The sequence below is a fragment of the Hipposideros armiger genome, unplaced genomic scaffold (genome assembly GCF_001890085.2).
Source record: "Hipposideros armiger isolate ML-2016 unplaced genomic scaffold, ASM189008v1 scaffold_496, whole genome shotgun sequence".
Classification (NCBI taxonomy): domain Eukaryota; kingdom Metazoa; phylum Chordata; class Mammalia; order Chiroptera; family Hipposideridae; genus Hipposideros; species Hipposideros armiger.
Window position 1 is genome coordinate 734,086 of NW_017731846.1, and position 15,251 is coordinate 749,336.

Genomic DNA, 15,251 nt, shown 5'->3' on the forward strand with positions numbered 1-15,251 from the left:
ATTTTAATGGCCCTAGAAAAACTCCATTGTTAACTCAGACGCAGCTGCACACGTCTAAAAAATCACTTTGAGATTTGGCAGGGTTTCTTAAGAAACGTGAAGCTCAGCAAAAAGTTAAATAAATTATCCTTGAAATTTTCCCAAATGCTTAGGAACTAACTTCCAAGGGAATTTTGTCCATTCAATTAACTGTGTGGTACCAGCTTTCTCACAGCAAATGTATGGAACTGGCATTTTAAATAGTTTGTGAATGCACCAAGCTAGTCACCACAGCCACCAGACAGCCCAGTGAGGGACCTGAATGCCTCTCCTTTTGTCTTCTTTCAAGTGAAAGCATAGAATAGTGTGCTATTCAGTGTGATGGCATTCAAGAGTTCCCAATCCTGGCTTTGCATTGGAACCTCCAGGGAACTGTAAATAAAGCTGTGCCCTGTCCCACCACAGACCAACTCATCAGGGTAGAAGTGGGGTATGACATCAGATGCATTTGTACTCCCCAGGTGATCATCACATATAGCAAGAGTTGAGTACTACAGATGCAGACAGGGACATGCAGTAGATCAGAGAGAAGAGATAATGTGCACATATCTCCAAGCACTTCATTTGACATTTGTTCACTGATGGCTAGCGTTGACAAACTAGAAATGGACTTCCAGAGCCAGAAAGCTGCGCTACCTTATCTTGAAAGTGACTGGGTCAACAGGTTTGTTTTCCATCAATACTTAGGAACCAGACAGTTTCTAAAAAGGAAAGGACAGGGACATGGTCCTAAAAGGATCTTCATCCTGAGGTTGGATAGAGGTCTAGGAGAACCTGCAAAAATGCTGCTGCTCAGGTTCAGTTTTACTGAAGCCTGATGACCACAGCCAGTTATCGAACACTTAGTCCTCGTGACAATGCTAGGGGCAAATATCTTTACACCCTTGTTGCAGACAAGGAAACTGAGACTCAGAGATGTTGGGTACCGCGCTGTACACTCAAGTCCAAATTCCAAGTCACAAAATTCAACTGCAGCCAGCTCCAGTGAACACCCTCCAGCCCAGCTCCCACTTCCCCGGGGCTTGATACCTGCTATTAGCTATGGCCTCCTCTCCTCCCCTTTATTTGCCTCAGCCAAGGCCTGGCCATCAGGAAGGGCTTCTTTTCACACTGTCACTTAATTCTAGTGTCTGGAAGGAAGCTGCCTCAATCCCATCCAGGACCCAGTTGAAAGGGGAAGTCAGCGGAGTCAGCATGCTGAGGCCGTACGGACAAAGTCAGGAGTCCCAGGCGGCACCCCATGATCCCCTTCCCCAGAAATTCTGCAGGAACAGAGGTGGGGTGTGAGATGTGTGGGGGTGGCTCTGACTTGTCCAGGGAGGACGCTGGCACCAGCAAAGCTCACACTTTACTGCCTGCTAACAGATGACAGCGACCAGGCCTAGTGTGTACAGGTGGTGAATCAACCACCCTTTGTTGGTGGGGAGGACCACGTGGGCCTCGCTGAAACCCTCTCCCCTATGGTTTCTGGCTGGGAAACGAAGAGAGTGGCTGGCAGCCATGGGAGGCTCCAGGGAAACCCCAGCAGCACTGTTTCTCCAGGAGGTCTGGGCTGCCGGGAATGTATTCAGGGAGGCCCGCATCCTCGTCTGGAGGGGACCTGGGGCTCTCCTGTTAAGTCAGTTACATCGCAACATGGTTCCCACAGCCTGGGAGTTATGTCTTTATTTGCAACCCTAATCATCAGGGCTCTAGGACTCTGATGTCTTGGGAAATACTGTGAGCCTCGCTCCACAGGGGACCCCAGCACCTGGCAAAATGAGCTCAAGAAAGAACCAGGCGCCCTTCAGAAGTATGTGCTACTCTGGATCAAACGGCAAGCGGGTTACACAGGTTGTGTCGCACATCACCGTGGTAGCAGAAACCACAATGCTGACGCTCCAGAGATACGGTGCAGCTTTATCAGGTTTGGAGCCCCAGTTACAAAGTGAATTCTGGCGGATCTACAACTTTTAAAGGCGTTTCTTTCCTTGATTATATCACTAAGTGATGCACTTAAGGGCTTTGAACATTTGTAGCCTTCTGCACCTTGTTCATGCCATTTCCTCAGCCTGGAAAGCTCTCCCCACCTTCTGCAGCCCAAGGTGGCTCCTCCCTCAGAGCTCAGCAGGACCACGACCTCTCCAATGGAGCCTTCCCTGCACTCCCACCAGCCGGCACCACTGCGCCCTCTAGGCTTCCACAGTAGACTGCTGGCTCCTGATGACGGTGCCAGCTTGCCCTCTGTCTCACATTAAGTCATCGCCTCTCCATCTTCCCTCTGTGGGAGGGTCTCCAAAGGCAGAGGCACTGATTTTGTCATCACACAGTCAGGTTCTTTACAGGCAGTGGCAGGACACAGGAAATGCTGGGCTGAGACACAAGAATGGGCCCTCAGGACCACTAGAAGACAGACTTGCCTCAAATCCAACGAAAATTCCTAATCCTCAAATCACGGGCCATAAAAACAGTCCTACCACAACTGAGGTTAGCAACACTAACATGGATCCCTGTCTGTTTCTAGAGGTGGAACAATAAAGAGATGAAAGGACATCAGACTGCAAGAGGCCTCACTCAGCTCCCTACAGGACACACCTAAACTAGCAAAGAAAGGGACTCTGCTCAGGAAGGGACAGGACTTTCTCTGGTTTATACACAATATGCTACGTGCTGGGCTTAGGAGAGGTGGAGCAGACGGCTGGGGGGCCTCCACCGGTCAGCATCAAGGCTGGGGTTTGGGAACGAAGAGGAAACGAGAACAGCAGACATTCCCCAAGCTGCATGCACGCGGCTTGTTGCTGGCCACACTGCAAGCACAAAAGCTCTGTGAAGGTCCTGGGGTTTCAGGCTGGTTCAAATGCCCCTGGGAGAGGGGTGCCAAAAATGTGCAGACACTTCTTACACCTAACCACCTAGAGGACATCACCGAGTTTGGTACGCAAAGGAATGTCCACTTATAAACTCTAGAAATATTTGACAAACACAGCCAGCTCTAGAAATACTCATGTAGTTTCCTAATCATCAGGTGGTGAACCCTGGGCTCTCCCTTGAGGCAGCAGAGGGTGCAGGCCTGGAAGGAAGCTGGGGGTGGGGTGGGGGGGAAAGGCCTGCACTCTGCTGTCTCCCCCATTAACACCCAGGACTGAGTCAATCATTTGCATCCATGATAACAGGAAACCCTCGCTCCCCGTGGATGCACAGACTCAGAGGGCCCAGCTGGAAGACATGGAAAGGTCATCTCAGTCAAGAATCCCCACCCAGCATGGGCCTCAGCTCAGCTTCCACACTCCGCTGCCTACAAAGCGACACATATTGGCCTTGTCCACCCTCCCTGCTTCGTCTCTCCCTGACCGACATGCCTTTGTGCTCCAGCCGAACCAACAACACACCAACTCCGCCCCAAGCTTTGTGTTTGCCCAGCTCCATGTCCTCCTCATGCCGCTGCCTTGACTCAGAATGTTTCTCCTGACACTGAGCTGTCAGGAAATATCTCAGATCCACCCGTCCTTCAAGGCCCAGGCCCAATTCCCCCACAGCTCTCTCTTAGAGCCTGATAGGCAGCCCTGCCTCGTCTCAGCTCTCCAGCACACTGCCTGCCTCCCTTACAACCCACATCTGTCTCCTTGTGCTGCATCTCTGTGGACGCAGGCCTGCCTTCCCAGCTGCAGCAAACATGTCCGCTTCACCCCAAGAGTCCTCCTGGCATCCAGCACCCCGTCTTGCTGATTGAAGGAGTGGCGGCACGCTTTCCGAGGGGCTCTGCTCCAGGGGGGCTTGCTCAGCCATCCTCCATGAGGAAATGCCTGACTTGGTTCCCAGGCCTCTCAATGGCGTGTGCCTCTGAATTATGTTATTCGTCTTTAATATAAACTATTCTAGATTTGAAACAAATCAAAACATCTTAGTCAAATCTACTGCTTAATTTCAACTTCCACTTTTACCTGATTTGCCCCAGGAAGAGTAAGAGCATGTATGTGGGAAAGGTATATGGTGACAGAGACATTTTGGTTGATACTGTCAATTAATTCCAGTTGGTGAGTGAGCATTGGGCCTTCCTACGGCAAAAAGTGCTCTGGGGTGCCTGGTGTCAGTGTGGGGTACCAGGTGGGTGGGCTCCAAAGCAAACACACTGATTTACATGCCTCCCAACACTGCCCAGGACTGGTTTCTTCCCAGCCCCTGATGCTAAGCATTTGGCTTCCCATGGCTGGCACACATGGGGGCCGCTTCGGGTAGCAGAAGGGTGGAGAGGGACCCTGCTCTCCATGTTCCCACCCAATAAGGTGGGAAGGGAAGGAACTATGGTTTTGTCTCCTGTGAGGCAAGGTGACTATGTGTCTCACCACACCTGCCCCCACTCAGAAGGGGCTTACTGCGTTCCCGAGGTGATCAGTGAGTCTGGCCGACCCTTCTCAACCATAAAGCCAGGTGACTAGCTACACATCTAAAAATCAAAACCTCAGGCAGAAATTCAGAGCCAGGTAAACGCTCTTGGCATCTCTGATGCACAGGCAGAAGGAACCAGACGGCCGAGAAGGAGGCCGTCCACCTCACAGGCTGGGTCAGAGGGAAGAAACAGCGCTGCTGGGAGCACATGTGCATCGCACACAGCTCTGTGTGGTCAAGAGTAGGAAGGGGGCTACGTACTATTTCGTTTGCTCTCCTCTCCTCCTTCTTCCTCATTCTCAGGATCAATATCTTCCGCTTGGGTAATCCAATCCAAGTAGCCCTTTAGATCCTCTTCCAGCTGCTGCTTCTCCCGGAGCTTCTGGAAATCTCCCCTTGCTTTAGCTTTCTCTCTCTCCTTTGAGAATTCTCTGAGGGAGGCAAACGGGACAAGCACATGTTAGGGCATCCTCAGGGACTCGCGCCAGGAGCCATCTGCCCTGAGGCACAACAGTCTTGTGGCAGGACACACAGCACTGAGTACAGCCACACGAGCACAGCAACAGGGGCCACACACGTGGACAGACATAGGACAGTGTCTTCCCAAGCAAGACTGTGGGTGCCAGAGCTGCAGAGACCACACCAACACACATGCACCGTCTCTTAGAAAATGAACTCCTGTCAGGGTTTCAGCGATCCCAAGGAGCCAGGCCCCAAACACCATGTGCTGTCCTGGCAGGCCTCTTGACATCCCCAACCAGGGGCCTGAACTCAGAGAGGTCCCACCGCCCCCCACCCCCCAGAGCCTCCTCAGATAGCAGGCATCACACTTCAAAGAGAAAGGACTCAGGAGGACCCAAGCTGCAGTCAAAGGGAGCACCAAGCTCGGTGCTTCTGCAATACCTTCAGGAACAAGATTCCTGATGTGTGCTGACTCCTTTGTCCAAACCAAGAGCCCTGAGAGGTGGAGAGACCATACCTGGTGCCCACACCAGGCTCCCCTCCCTACCACCTGCAGGTTCTGGGCAAAGCAGTGGACAGGGTCAGGGCAGACCCACCTCACGGCCCCGCTCTCCCACTCCAGATAGGAGTACTCGTGTCCACCTCATAGCCCGTTCTCCCGCCCCTGATAGGAGTACTGGTGAAACACGACTTTTTCTTAGCCCTTGCTTCCTTCCATGATCTTCCCCCCAAGTCTTCCCTGTTGAAGGTGAGGAGGCAGTATGATTTGTTGCCCATTTATGGGAACACCTGCCCTGGAAAGGCTTTGGCAGACTTACAAATGTTCCCAACTGGTCACTGTTTACTCTCCCTTTCGCGTCTGCGATCCTGTATCTATGCACACATACAGAGCCCCACATTTGCTCAGCAAGTCTGAGAGTCAGGTAGATGATTACCAGTTTTCACACACAAGGAACCATCTGCATTTCCAACCGTGAATTGTTACAGCAGCCAAGTTATGCAAGTTGTGGGTTTAGTAAGTAAGATTAAAGAGCTGCTAAGAAAGCAGGTGAGATTACAGGCAGTGTAGCTTCTGCACACAGGCCCCCTGGATTCCAGCGGAGATCACATCTGTCTTCCTTCTGCCTTCCAGAGGCAGCACAACTCCCTTTCAGGGACGTCATTAACCAACTCAACTGACAAAGGGGGAAATAACCTGCTTACATCAAGTCAACCCCTGTTCGCTCTCTTCCTTCCTCTCTCTCAACTTTGGGCTGTCCAAGGGCTGAAGAGATCCTTGAACACCCAGTGATGCTGACACTTCAGATAAGAAACTGGAGTCCCTGCCAAGGTTTCACCCTCTCCCCACTGCTAGAAAGGACAATACTCAGTGCTCCTACATCACCAGTGCTTGGCTCTGTTCGGGCTGGTCCATCCCCACCTTCACCCTCTGGGAAGTGAGGAGGGGCAAGGCTGCAGTGCATCCTGGGCCCAGACCGCAGAGGAGCAGACTCCAGGGATTTGCAGGGTGAGTCAAAGTTAGTGAAGACCCAGAGATGTTTTCTGCACTCCCAGCCCAGGGACCTTTCCTCCTGAGGCAGAATATCTTCTATCTCCAAAAAGAAGGTATGCGAACCATATCTTGAGAATGATCTGAGGCTTCTAGGCCTCCCAGGGTTCCTGAGCTACAGGACATGCATAAGTCTTGGGTAAGTTGGACAAATTAATCTGAACTTTGAACACGCCACACCCAATCCAGAATCGCATCCTTGAACAACAAGTGGAGGCCCTGGAATGCCACGTGTGAAAATGCATTCTGTAATCTATTTCCTTAAATATATTGTAAAGAACAAGTATAAGGCCATTCCATCCTATTGTTAACCAAAAATATCCAAGTACTAATTTTTTTGCATGTTTTGAGTCTGAACTTAAGCGTTCTCAGTGTACGTGACAACATACAAACAGGGTATTCTTATTTTGGCTACATATCTGAACTGACTTCTTGAAAAAATGAATTGCAAACACAGTGAAAGAGTTATCCTAGAAATTGTAAGGTTTTATAAAAGGGAGTTTTGCTTTAATATTATATTTTATGAAGTTGTTTTTTACATTAGAAATGCATAACCTCCAACAAGCTGCATCACCTTTGCAAATTCTTGGTTGTTGGGACACAGTGAACATGCCCAGGTAAATTCTGCTATGACTAAAATTCCTGAGAATAAAAAACACTGCCAGGTCCTGGCTTATAGCCCATTTATTTTAAATAATAGTCACTATCCCAAAAGTTCATGTAACAAAGCTGTTCATGTAAACCCTCTGAACTGATTTTAGACCATTCTGAAAGGCCTCATACTTGAACAGAAGTGAGATGTATAGAACTGAGGCATACTTCTCATCCTGTCAGCTACGAGACAGGGTGGTGAAGGTGCAGGGAGGTAAGATCTTGGTGATAAACCCGCTTGTCCCCTGGGTCCTCCTAGACCACACTGGGCTCTACGTCTGAAGGCCTGGATACTAGTCCCAGCTCTGTCACTTGTCTTTTCTGAGCTTCAGTTTCCTTATGTGCAAAACAGACATACTACCTGCCCTACTGTTTCACAGGGATTAAATAAAACATTCAATAAGATGATAACCATGAAAATCACAAAACCGTGCAAATGTGAAGTTCCAGTGTACAATATTCAGTTGTTAAACCTGGGCATAAAAAAAAAGGGGAATTGGAGGAGCTTTCTCAAATACCAAAGGGAGAAAAATTGCCAACAGCTCTGAATGGGCTCTAAGCCGCATGATCCCAGCAGAACTGAGAGAAACACAAGAAGACACATAAGATTCTAGGACTCAGAGTGACCTGGATGAGCCACCAAGTGCTCTATCAATCTTGTACTATCACTCTCTTGAAAACAATTCATTCCCGTGACAACAAACCTTCCATGCCAGAAAAATCTCACTTGAGTCCACTGAATCTTGCATCAACATCAGTGGATAACGAAAACACAGTTTTCCATTTTTGTGTAAGAATTCATTCTTTTAGAAGCCTGTTACTAAGGGATAAAATAATAGTCACTATTACAGAAGTTGAGTTAACAAAGCTGTTGGTAGGAACCATCAGATTTTTTGCAAGTGACTAGAAATCTGACAATTCATATGTGAGACAAGCCTACTCGCTCCACATCAAAATTCTGTTTGTGGTGCTTTCAGCCAAATGAAAAAAGATATCAGAAGGGCTTGGACAAAAAAGCCCCCAGTCTACTACCCTTTGCGTATGAAAAAAGAGGAAATAAGAAAACATGCATATGTTGCTGGTGGATGCATCTGAAGGATAAGGCAGAAAATAAGGGACGGGAAAAAAATGGAGTAGAGGAGAAAAAGCAGGAGTGACACTACTACGTATGCCTTTTTCTGTAGTTTCGACTTTTGGAATATTAACGTTCTACACATTAAAATTTTCAAATTAAATCAACAGGGGCAGAATGGAGAAAAAAATACCTCCAAAGCGGAAGTGAATTAAGACAAATGAATCTGAATGGATTTCAAACGAAACCATCCCCACCCTGAAGGAGAAAGACAAAAGTAATACAAGTAGCTTATGAACATTCGTGTGATACCCTCAGTCTTGGGCAGGACTAGGGTGAGAGAAGAACTGCAAATTAAGTCCTGGATTCTCTCTAAAAAGGTTTGTTGGATTTCTGTAGTGATATGGATGAAACAATGCTGAAATTATTTCAGACATATTACAGGAACTGACAAATGAGGAAATGCATCAATGCTGCTGGGAGCCAGGGTTCTGCTGCGGAAGGAGGGATATGGAAATGGGGAAGGGAGGAAGGCTAGAAAGAATTCTGTGGGGATGGGTGGCAACTGGAGGTATTGATATGAATTCATGACTTCTAAACGATGTATTATTCATGAGTATATGTATAAACGTAAGTATGTGTATGCACATGTGTTTGTAAGTGTATATGTTTCCTAGCTCTTCTGAAAGGATCTAGAAGCAAACATACCCAGTAGTTATGAGCACACCTGGCACCCAGATCTAGGTGTCTAATACTATTTTCCATTAAAAGGAAGCAACAGTCTTTGGAGAAATGGCTGATTCCCCGGCTAGGGGAAGACAGGTACAAGATGAAACAAGTAAAGAAGTGCTAAAAATTTTTTTTTTTAAAACAAAACATGACGACGGCATGCCGTAATGACAAAGAAGCCAGAGCAGTGCCTCTCACCTGCAAAATCTGTTATAGTTTGAGCCCCAAAATAGCTAAAGATAATAATGAATTATAAAATATTCTTAAAGTCCGTCTACACCCTTGCATATAGATAACAAATAAAAAGCTAATGAGATAAAACAATAAGTGAATTCAGGTAAAGGGTACATTGGATTGTTCACTACGCTATTCTTATTCTGGTAGCTTTTCTGTAGTTTGAAATCACTTCCAAATAGAAAAAGACTTTAAGTGTTTGGAAACTGTCACCATAGTAATCAAATGCAAATTTATGTTTCATATCTATTCATTTCCATTTACAAGCTAGAGTGTAGGCTCCTAAAGGAATGGACAATGTTGTCCATTTCTTATGTTTTTCTTTCCATGTCTCTGTCTCCCCCATGATGCCTCCCATTAAACAACCATGTACAAAGTCTCGGTACAAAAATAATGCACACAACGAAACAAGCCCTACTCCCTAAGAGGCCAGAATGCATCAAGACAGAAAGCCCACAATTCCTAGAATCTCCCAGAAGTATGAAACAAGTGTGTCCGAGCCCAGACATGCTGTCTGGAGCAGCCTCCACCACCAGCGTGCCATTTTCCCTTATTTACAGGCTTCATGGGGTGGCTTGGCTGTCTCCAGGGTGTTAAAAAATCTTCCCTCCAGATCTATGTCCTTTGTAAAGAGCAATTTCTCAGTGAGGAATCTCCCTGCCAGCTGGACGACTACCAAGCATCTTATGCTGGCTGGTTTGACATACCTCGTCCACCGAGGCAGCGGAAGAAGTTGTGCCCAGAGTGTTTCATCAGGTTCCTGCTGCAGACCTGGACTTCATCCTGGTTTTCTGCTCAGAATGCCTCATGGCTCCTCATTGCTGCCCTCAAGGATCAAGGTCAAATGCTTCAGCTTGGCACTCAGGGCCTTCCCGCCTTCTCCCACATGCTTTTTCAGCTTTATCTCCCCTTGTTATAAATGGACACCTTGTATTTTGGCCACACTCTTAACTCCTTAACCCTCTGAGCCTTGGTCCACAGAACTCCAACCAAGCTGTACAGTCTTCTCAGCCCGTCTTTGAAATCAGCTCTCCTTCCAAGACCCAGCGTTCCCTGGCTTTTCCCGTCCAAAGCGTTCTGCCCTCCTCTGAACCACCAGCGCACTCTGCTCACTGAACAAGATGCAGGTATGCATGTGCCCTAGCCCAGCTAGCCTCTTCAATGTAGTACCTGGAGGAGTGATACCTACCCCTGCTCTCACTGCACAGTGTCAAATGTGGGGGAGGAGCTGTTATCACTGAGGCTCTGGGAGGTTGGTCACACCAGCCCATCTAGCTCCTGACTGGACCCTCCTAGGACCTCAACACGGCCACACAGGAGGCAGAGGAAGACAAGGTAGACGTATGAAGGGGTGAGGACCGTGACACAGCTTATAGTCAGTCTAGGAAGGGCCTTCAATCCCAAACGAAGGCAGCGGGATTGCTTTCCTATACACAATGGGGAACCAACAGAAGTTTGATAGGAGAGAGTTTCTATCAGTTTTGTTTTATAGGAGTTTTGTATGAAGACAAGATGAAAATCAGGAGAAAACGGTGGTAAGGAGGCAGGAAGGCATTCAGTAAACAATGGGTGAGATTGGGTTGATTCAATCTCAATAAAAATGTGAGTTGAGGGCCGGCCGAGTGGCGCAATGGTTAAGAACTGGCTTGGGATGCCAGAGGGCCCCGGTTTGGATCCCACATATGAGGGCCAGTGATGCTGCCCTCCACAGCTAAGATGCTGAACAATGGCTCAATCTGGAGCTGGGCTGCCGTGGGTCGCCTGCGATGGGGTAGGCTGCAGCCCCTGTGGCAGTGGGTTGCCATGGGCTACCGTGTGTAGCCAGCAGCCAGCGTGAGCGGCCAGCAGCCGCTGTGAGCGGCCGTCCAGAAGCCAGCGACTGATCTGCCTCACCCGGGAAGAGCGCAATGATGGTGCCAACTTGGGCCAGTGAAGCAACGTCCTCCACAACTAGACTGAAGAACAAAAGGACAGCAACTTGTCTGTTCCCCTCCCCCCAATTCCCCAATAAAAATCTTAAAAAAAAATGCGAGTTGAAAGCATCATGGTTCTGATACAATTCCCAACTTTCTTGCACTACAGTTTGGAAAAGTCCCTATGAGGCCTGTCATTGCTAAGCCCCCAACTATCCCCACTCTATGGCCACTTTCAACTCCACCCCTTTCACACTGGTACCCTAGGTTTGGCACACCCAGTGTCCTCTTTTCAGCTAATGTGGACATTCCTGAAAGGCCAGGTGATTCCCCCTGCCCCACCATGGAAACATCCCTTGCTTAAGTGTTCAGGAAAGAAAGGTGGGGTGGGCAGGGGGCAGAGGAAAGGTGAACACAAGGTTAGATGAAGAAGAGGTGCCTCTGAGGAGCCATATTCCTGGTCCTCTGGCTGCCATGGAAAAGAGGAAGCTGACCCCACCTCCCGCCCCCGTGTGTCCCAGGTGGAAGTTTTAAGATTTATTTCAGCACAATATAAGGAAGAAATGTCTAACAGTACAAGTCCACCAAAAAAGTAGCCACTTTCCCGGAGGGGTACACACAAGGGTCTTTGGTGGAAAAGTACTAACACCTCAGCGGGGACGCGGGAGTACAGGATGCTGTCAAGATCGTGTCGTCTGTCTCCAAAGGCCCCCAACACATCCCCAGTCCCACTGCAGGCCAGCACTTAGCAACACTACCCTGTGCTGTGTTCAACCGCTGCTATAATTTCAGTCTCCCAGGACTCCTCTATGACATAAAGGGACAGCAGGACCCCTGACTGCTGAGAATTGGACCCTTCCTCACTTTCTGCTCAACCTGGGCAGCAGCCTGGCACCCTGTTTTAGACCTGGAAGCCAAGTAGTTTGGTGGCATCAACACGAGGAAGCATAAGAGCTGAGAGAGTTCAGAAGAAATGGCCAGGAAGGGCACTGACTAGAGAACAATCGTACAGCCACACCGCCCCCCACACCCCATGATACTCACACAGGCCCTTTAGATGGGAGAGATAAACAGAAGCAAACAAGTGGGGGGCTGAGACATGCACAGCATGACCCCACCACTGCCTTAAGCAGCCCTTCACCCATGACTGTGCCAGCCCTGGGTCCCACTCTCAACTGGCAGCTCCAGCAGGATCGGGCCTGCACAGCTGGGGAGCTGGCTTGGTTTCCTGCAGGAAGAGTCCATCCAAGCCACGGCCCCTTGCTCTAGTAATAACAGAAACAAACCTTTTATGTATTATGTGTGGATTTTTATTTGGAGTTCTCAAAGGGTCTTTACATTCGCTGTCCCTCGGGCTCCTCACTACCTCAGTGTGGGACAAGCAAGATGAAAATTTTCACTGCCATCTCACAAAGGCCAAAACTGAGAAGGTAACATACTGGCCCCACACCATGTGCCCTGTACACAGCACAACCGGGTTCCTAACTAACTGCTCTTTCCATGGAATGCCCAATTCCTCTGCCTCCCGGCTCGGGAGATGTACAGAATGGGCACTTATTGGACAGGATCAGGAATGAGGGACAGGACAGGAGGCACTGCTTACCCCCACATTCTAATTTTCTTTCAGATCCCCAGTTCGGGCTTACGGGAAGGCGCTGTCTGCTCATCTCCCCATATGCTGTCTGTCCCTCACTCCCCAGGATGTACCACTCCAGGCAGAGAGAATCTCTGCCTAGAACCAGCCAGCCTCGCTCCCCGGAGCCCCCACGTATGACCAGGAGCTAGGCACATAGCCCACATTCTGCAGAGAGCTCCTCATACCCTGACATTGCCTAGGATTTACAGGCCCCGACATCCTGCACTCTGGGAGCCTGGGCTCAGTCAACACAGCTGGAGAGAGAAGACTTAGCCTGAAGCAAGCCATGGCATTCCGATGGCAGTGCAGGTCAAACGTGGCTGCCGCAAAAGCAGAAGGACGACACACAGCTCGCTCTGGAATCTATTTCTCAAATGTCCCATAAAATAAATGGGCCACTGAAAATCACGTTGATTTATATGGATATAGGGTTTTTCCCCCCCTGGATTGTAATGTTATTTGTTTTAACCAGGCCCACACAAATAAAATTAGACAAATTAAATGCTTTGAAATTGTCACACCTGTGTATGTGTGCATGCGCGTGCACACACAAACACAGAAAACCACCACAAACAAGCAGAAAAACCTGTGAGCAAGGCCAACAGAATCACTAGGACTTGTATTTGTAATAAAACAGAGGACTCATAAATTCCCCCCTCAAAAACAAACAAAAAAAGCAGCATTTATAAAAAGGCAAAAAAATAGGGCGAAGTTGAAGAAGTAACCACTGATTTTTATCAGCAAAGGCTAGCCTTCCGTAGACCTAAGTTATTTACCCTATACAGACATAAAGGAAATGAAAAGCAGTTTGGTTCAAAAAATAGTTTTATATTTAAATTTAACTTTTTGGAAAGCATGTAAGTTCAGTTTCTGTCCAAGGAAACGAGGTCTTTGGTAAAAACAAAAAAAATCAACAATAATGTGTGATGTTTCACAATGAAAATAAACTTAAATCAGTGGCACTGATTCAGTTCAAAGTTGATCTAAATCATTGGCTTTGCTCCAGCTTTGCCGCAATCAACCACAAAAAAGGCAGGATTGGTCAAGGAATATTTTCTGTGCATGAGACAAATAGGCCAGAATGGGGGCAGTGGGCCTGGGGATGCATCACCCCATGGGTAAGATCTGCTCCTTTGCAGAGGAGATCCAGGGAGGGGAAGAAAGCTAACCTATGACAGTGTTCTTCAACAGCAAGTTAGGGACTGGCCACCGAGAAGTGGAGGGAAGCCACCAGCTGGCAAAAGGGACAAGAGAAAATGGAGGAGCCTTGTTTACACAGCAAATATGTTAGGAACACATTGAACAATCACATTTCCAATCTCAAACTGCACTGTGACTCTTCTTTGGGAACTCATTACTGAAATCAATCCCATGGTGTGTCCTTTCATAAAGGGATTCGGTGCCTCCTGTTTTTCCAGTTTGCAAAGGTTTAGGTATATTAAGAGATTTTTCTCAAAGCTATCCTTCTCTTTTCATGCCTTTGACTGCCTTTATTGACACAACAAGTCTGTGAGGATGCTTTAAAGAGAAATTTCCATCTTTGGGGAAGATGAACCATTTTCAAGTAGCTGTTTCCTAGATTTTAATGACTAGGTTGTGTTATCTGCCATGAACAGCAGATGAGGAGGCCTGTACACACCAAACCTCAGGGACTGGGTACATGTGGCACTTCCCCTGCACAAGAGGAATGGGGAGAGGGACAGAGGGAGCGAATGCATCATCTGTCTGGTCTTCTTTGGTCTCTCCTGGTCCTTTCTGGCCACTTGCTCCTTGCACTTTGTATCCCAGCCATCCTAAAATTCACTCATTTTCCCCAAGACACAGAGATCTCTCCCAGCTCCAGGCCACGGCATGTACTGTTCCCTAAGTAAGCCTCAACTACTCTTCCAGATACCACCCCACTCGGCTGGGTCAGCCTATGAGGATGTTTCTCCAATGTCCATAGAGTCTCCTCGATAAGAGTCTCATTTGAATAGAATTTATTCCATATCCTTGAAATTGCTATTTAATATTCTTTTATACACTAGACTGTAAGCTCTGTAGAGGAGGGGCCGTGTCTGTCTTATCTTTGTATATTAGTTCCTTATTACAAACCCTGGCCATTAGTAGTTGCTCAATAAGAACAAGCTAAGTAAATTTAATAAATAGTTGTGTAGGCTCATGATCCTGTCAATGACATGACTTGTGGGCTCTGCATTGAATGTATCGGATCACAAATGCCCATGTAACTTTCTATCACTTAAAACTGTACCCATTGCTGTCATTAAAAAACAAAAACAAAGACAGCCAGAGTCCTATAAAAGTCTAAAAAAGTCATCCATGGAAATAAGTATCGCAGGTTTCTTAGACTGAAATATACCTTCATTTCACCACATCTCCTTGTCTGAGGACAGGAGAGCAGCTCTTTTTGAAGATTTGGTTTCCATGGCTACCAAAGACATTCCAATGCTTCCAGCAGAAAATTTCCCCCAATGATAAGAATCCACGCAGATTGCATGCTAAAAGTTAAGACTTCTGGGCTGGCCGAGTGGCGCATTGGTTAAGAGCTGGCTTGGGACGCCAGAGGTCCTCTGTTCAGAACCCACATATGAGGGCCAGTGA

General features: G+C 47.8%; 1 protein-coding gene across 13 annotated transcripts in view; it reads right to left on the minus strand.

Annotated features, from left to right (window-relative positions):
- Positions 1–15,251, minus strand: part of CACNA1D (calcium voltage-gated channel subunit alpha1 D) — a 343,694-nt gene that overhangs the window by 109,291 nt on the left and 219,152 nt on the right. For all 13 annotated transcript variants that reach the window (XM_019667401.1, XM_019667403.1, XM_019667402.1 and 10 more), the window contains exon 9: positions 4,666–4,835. In XM_019667401.1, coding sequence (XP_019522946.1) covers positions 4,666–4,835 — 170 coding nt within the window. The remainder of the gene's footprint in view (positions 1–4,665; positions 4,836–15,251) is intronic.